Genomic DNA, 5634 nt, shown 5'->3' with positions numbered 1-5634 from the left:
CTGCCACTCCCCATTGCCATGACATCACCTTGTGTTTGGGTTCAATCCTGTTCTAAGTAAGCGTTTGTAACAGACATTAAGAATCCAAACTTAATGTCTTAGAGTTTGAAATAATGTCAATGTTATGTCCAATTGTCATTGCGAAGTTGCCATGGCGCCGACGCGAGTAGGACGCTTATCCAGTAGCTCCGTGCGTGTTGCGTTGTTTTTAGTAATTTAAGTAATTTAAGTGTGTTTTTGTAAACTTTTAACTCTTTTATAAACTATTTATATGTGTAGATCTATATATATATATATTATATGGATAGGGAGAAACTGCTTTCACTCCAAACAATGGGACGTAACGGCTTTTTCCGTCGGTAGTGTCACCGCCGTTTGTCTGGCGCTGGAACAGCAGATGATACGAAGGATGGACGGAGAGTCAGTCAACCTATTGGAACCCAATACGGGGATGGCAATTTATACCCTTTATGGGGATCCGCAATTTAAATACAAGGATAGATCGTAATAATATAATCAGCACAAATCTATATCTATATGGTGATATGTATCAAATTGTGTGAGTGTTTAAATATGGTCGCTAGTGTTTACATGTGGTCGATAGTGTTTGAATATGGTCGATAGTGTTTGGGTGTGGTCGATAGTGTTTAAATGTGGGCGATAGGGTTTAAATGTGGTCGATAGTGTTTAAATGTGGGCGATAGGGTTTAAATGTGGTCGATAGTGTTTGAATGTGGTCGATAGCGTGTAAATATGGTTGATAGTGTTTAAATATGGTCGATAGTGTTTGAATGTGGTCGATAGTGTTTAAATGTGGTCAATAGTGTTTAAATATGGTTGATAGTGTTTAAATATGGTCTATAGTGTTTAAATGTGGGCGATAGTGTTTAAATGTGGTCGATAGTGTTTGAATGTGGTCGATAGTGTTTAAATATGGTTGATAGGGTTTAAATGTGGTCGATAGGGTTTAAATGTGGTCGATAGGGTTTGAATGTGGTCGATAGTGTTTAAATATGGTCGATAGTGTTTAAATGTGGTCGATAGGGTTTAAATATGGTCGATAGTTTAAATGTGGTCGATAGTGTTTGAATATGGTCGATAGGGTTTAAATGTGGTCGATAGGGTTTAAATGTGGTCGAGAGGGTTTTACATGTTTAAATGTGGTTGATAGGGTCAGGGCTGTACGCTTAGCTTTTTCACTAGGAGCACAGGTGCTCCTAAATGAAAAAATTTAGGAGCACAGAAAAGATTTAGGAGCACTATGAAATTTTTTAAATAACACAATTTTATTATTAACAGTCAAATCAGTAACACACATTAAACATATACCACAGTGCCATCATAAGGCCTACTGCAATTAAACGCAGAGAATATCTCTGTCCCACAATTTTTTGTAGTCAGGTCGCCTGGCACGCTTGGCTGAGTTCATCCAGCGGTCCACAGCAGGACTTGGATCATAGTCCTCAAGACTTGGCCCCTCCAGGGTGATCCTCATGAGGTCTTCGGTGGTGGAGACTGCAAGGCTGCTTCTTTTGGAGCTCTTTATACGGTTTTGTGCAGAGAAGCCCCTCTCGCACTGAGCAGCTGAAATGGGCAGTGCTAACATCAGCTGCACCAACTCCAGTATGTTCTATTGGGATCAAGAAAGGCCTTACTTATCTCATCTATAACCACCAATAATAGGAGGAGGGCAATGCAGGATACAAACACTCAGCAGTGTTTGCTTACCTTGTAATCCTCCCTGTATGGCTCCTTGGTGAGCATTGTCTCCCACAGGCCACTGTAGGACTTGTCCTTGAAGCTTTGACTGACCAAAATCTTCAGTCCCTGCCACTCGTCCTGAACAGCCGCCAGGTCACACCCTGATCTGTAGAGATTTAACAGAGGGAGTTAGCAAATACCCAGACATCATTGTTCGCATCACAGGGCACAGCAGTGCCAAATACATTCTTACCTCTCAAGAGGCTCTCTGAAATGCCTCACCAGGTCTGCCACATCACCATCACCAAAGGTCAGAAGGCTGCCCAGGTCATCTGGCCATGTGTCATGGTTGAAGACTTTGAAGGCCTGAACCTGGGTCTTGACTTCAGCCTCATCATTCAGGAGCCCACCAAACCTGGCTTTTAGCTCAGTCACACCAATGTTGATGGCCGCCTCCATGTGCTTCTTCAGCTGGGGATGGGTGAGGTCTGTGAGACCTGTCAGATTCCCCTTCAGTGGTATTCCCTTTCAGAGAGAGACACACAATTTCAATTTAATTTAAATAGCTTTATTGTCATGACAAGACAGTGCTTATATTGCCAAAGCATATAACAATAAAATGATATTAATAAAAATAAACAGATGAATAAGCGACAGTCAATGGCAGAACATAAATGATAACAATAAAATATAAACAACTTAACAATTGTGACACACAATCACACACAAAATTGTTTTAAAGACTGCATTTCTCCAAATCTTTAAACTGAATAGACCTACACTAATTTTCATACAGTGACTGATTCTCACATTTCTCCTCGAAACATTTGTTTCCCTTAGATCCTAACAAACTCATCCTAACCTGGAATCTGCACTCATCATCTCCATGCTGAGCAAGCGTGGTCTGGATCTTCTCCAGCATGCCTCCTGACTTTGCCCTAGACTTAAGTCCATCTAGTCTTGTCACAGTCTTCCTCAGCTCTGACATGGCTTGGGGGAGGATCAGGTCATTTCTCTGCAGGGTGAGGCTAAGTGTAGACAGCTCCTCGAACATGTCAGCGAGAAAATGGCAGAATACACAAAAAAGTGCATTCTCCATTCCTCTCTTTACCTGTGTAGTAGTGAGTAGATCAACACAAAATAAGTGTTGTATTCCTAGCCACCTCCTCACCTGCCAACTATTCAAGTCTGAAATGTCATTTGACTTAAATCTATTTTTTTTACTTAATGTATTGCGTAAAACTGACCTTCTTTGCCCGTCCTTGAACCTCCACTGTACCTGCAACAGCCAGGTGCTCCATGTGCTGCAGGACAATGGAGTACTGGCCATGGTCTGTGGCGAGGTCCTTTTCTGCTCCATGTCGCAGGAACACTTTGAGAGCCCTGTGGACATGGGGGATCCAGCGTGTCCCTTTGACGGTAGATGGTGTGCAGACATCCACGCCAAGCTCTTTCCCTATTTGATTGAGCTCTCTCTTGGACTTTCCGCTGAAGTGGTAGGTCTTCCACACGAGATGCAGAAGATCGTACACCTGGCACACCATTGGTTCTGTCTTCTGGAGGGTTAGGATTGCCAGCTCTAGTCTGTGAAAGCCAAAATATAGGGGGGGAAAAGCTGTGACAAATAATTTAGGGTGTGTGTGCACACACGCATGTGACAAATGTGCATGTATGTCTGCTGCCACATAACCAATTTTTTCAGTTACAAACCTGTGAGGCATGCAGTGGATAGGGATAATATACTCCCCTGCCTCTCTTTGCAGGAGAGCAATCACTCCTCCGCGGTGGCCCATATTCACTGCGGCACCATCTGCCCCGAAGCTGATCAGCTTCTTCATCCATGACCCTCCATCGTCCTCTGGGCAAACTGCATTGAATGCAGCCTTGGTTGCATCCAGAACACCTTGAAGGACAACACAAAAACAATAAGACTTTTGTAGCCTTAAAACAAACAAGATAGTGACTCAATTATGCATTTATGAAACTATACAAAAATAAAGGTTACTATCTAGCTGCTAGACAGTGACCACCTACCAATGGCATGGGAGTGTTCGAGGGTCTGTTGTCCAACGAGGAGAGTGACTGGCTTCCCACCCTCCACCAGGCGCACGTAGACAATCTCACACTCAGTGTTTGATATGTCAGTGTCTCCATCAATGAGAACTGCAAGGTGCTTTGCTGTTCTCAGCTTAGCAGCTAGGCTCTCTTTCAAGAGATCGGCAACTTGTCCAATCATTTCTGCACACCTGTATGAATGAGAACACTGTTGTAAAGCGCTTATAGTTTATGGTTTTATTAGATCCCCATAAGCAGTGTTGCAGAACAACCGCTGATCTCCCTGGGACTGGGGTCAAGAAATACTAATATAACATAAATAGCCTGGCATACTACATGCCATATACACATGTACTAAGCTACACATACAGTTACATAACATGACTGACATCACATCACATGCAATTACATTACTTATCATAAATGGTAGTTATACACATGCCAGAATATCATTACATTGCTTTGTTTTCGAAAAACGCTATATTTATAAATACAAGGTTACTATTATTATTATTATTGGAAAATATTACCTGACATGGTTGTCATAGGTTGGGTTGATATCAACACCGTTCTTCTTGTGCAGTGTGATAAGTGGCCCAAACTTGACAAATGGCTCTTCCTCCTTGGCGATGAAGTAGGCGATGTTCATTTTGATCTTTAGCTGCCTCCTCATCTCCACCTCGGAAAACATCACCTGCCTGTCCAGGGCTGCGGTCACCGTCAAGGCTGGTTTGTTTTGTCGCATCATGTAACTGTCTCTGCAGGTGATGTGCCGCTTGGAGTGGTTGTGTTTTGTTACACCATCTTTTTTTAAATGGGGGTTTCCAGTCACAAATGCTGAATTACCTGCCTGCTTCTGCCCTTTGCAATACTTACAGAACATGAGGTTGTTCTCAAACTCTAGCCAAGGGAAGAGTTTTATCCAATCAGATTTAAACTTGTAAACCTTGCTAGCACTGTCGGTGCTAACGCTAGCTGTTGCCATCTCCTCTGGCTCGACACTGTCAGTCCCAGATTCCACATTTTCTCTCACATTTCTCTCACCGATGTCCTCTCCCTTCTTGGTTCCACCACTTTGATTTTTTCGAAAATACGACTCGATGCTCTTCATTTTTCAAACGTTCCCGCTACGATCGAGTATCCCGACTACGACTGATAACAATGCGCATGTTCACACCGAGATCACCCCGCCCAGCTTGCGCCGCGTCTACTGCATCTACCTGCCGCCAGACTCCGCGGTAGACAGAAGCGGTACCGCTGGAGAAACTACTTCCCCTCTTGTACACACACACCGCAAAAGTTGAAAAAATATAAACTTCCATGGGCCGGTGAATCGCCGTGTCGCGCCGCCTGGTGTGGACTACCGAGCCGCTCGGGGATGGCCGGGCGACGCGTATTGACATTCAATGTAAAGTCGCCGCAACGAGCTGGGCGACGTGATCGCGTGTCATCATGAGAGTTCTGTGTTTTCCAGGTGTGAAAATGTCGATTTGTATAGGCTAGAGATGCGAGAAAATTGTACTCTACTTTGATCCACTTTGTATGAATTTATTTTAGGATCAAAAAGCTAATGAAAGGGTTGAAATCCTGCTCGCACCCGTGCGCCCTTTTTATTTTTTCTACTCGCACAATCTATTTTTAGGCGCATATGCGAGTAAAATGCTCGCACTGTACAGCCCTGGATAGGGTTTACATGTTTAAATGTGGTCGATAGTGTTTGAGTGTGGTCGCTAGTGTTTACATGTGGTCGATAGTGTTTAAATGTGGTCGATAGTGTGTAGGTGTGGGCGAGAGTGTTTAAATGTGGTCGATAGGGTTTACATGTTTAAATGTGGTCGATAGTGTTTAATTGTGGTCGATAGTGTTTAATTGTGGTCG

The 5634-nt window shown here is 43.4% G+C and overlaps 1 protein-coding gene across 1 annotated transcript; it reads right to left on the bottom strand.

Annotated features, from left to right (window-relative positions):
• Positions 1–1179: 1179 nt before the first annotated feature.
• Positions 1180–2610, bottom strand: LOC132474078 (zinc finger protein 862-like). The gene is made up of 3 exons (XM_060074504.1): positions 1955–2610; positions 1729–1867; positions 1180–1630 (listed from the first exon to the last, which is right to left on the bottom strand). The coding sequence occupies exons 1-3, from the start codon at positions 2158–2160 to the stop codon at positions 1358–1360; spliced, it is 618 nt and encodes a 205-aa protein (XP_059930487.1). The 5' UTR covers positions 2161–2610; the 3' UTR covers positions 1180–1357.
• Between the last annotated feature and the right edge of the window lie 3024 nt (positions 2611–5634).

This window comes from Gadus macrocephalus, chromosome 2 (assembly GCF_031168955.1).
Source record: "Gadus macrocephalus chromosome 2, ASM3116895v1".
NCBI classification, from domain to species: Eukaryota; Metazoa; Chordata; class Actinopteri; order Gadiformes; family Gadidae; genus Gadus; species Gadus macrocephalus.
This window is presented reverse-complemented; position numbering and strand designations above follow the sequence as displayed.

Excerpts from the sequence above, each read along its gene's own strand:
- LOC132474078 (XM_060074504.1), bottom strand. The coding sequence starts at position 2,160 with ATGGAGGCGGCCATCAACATTGGTGTGACTGAGCTAAAAGCCAGGTTT. Across the intron at positions 1,868-1,954 it reads TTCAGAGAGCCTCTTGAGAG|ATCAGGGTGTGACCTGGCGG; the intron begins GTAAGAATGTAT and ends AAATCTCTACAG. Across the intron at positions 1,631-1,728 it reads CATACAGGGAGGATTACAAG|AACATACTGGAGTTGGTGCA; the intron begins GTAAGCAAACAC and ends TGATCCCAATAG.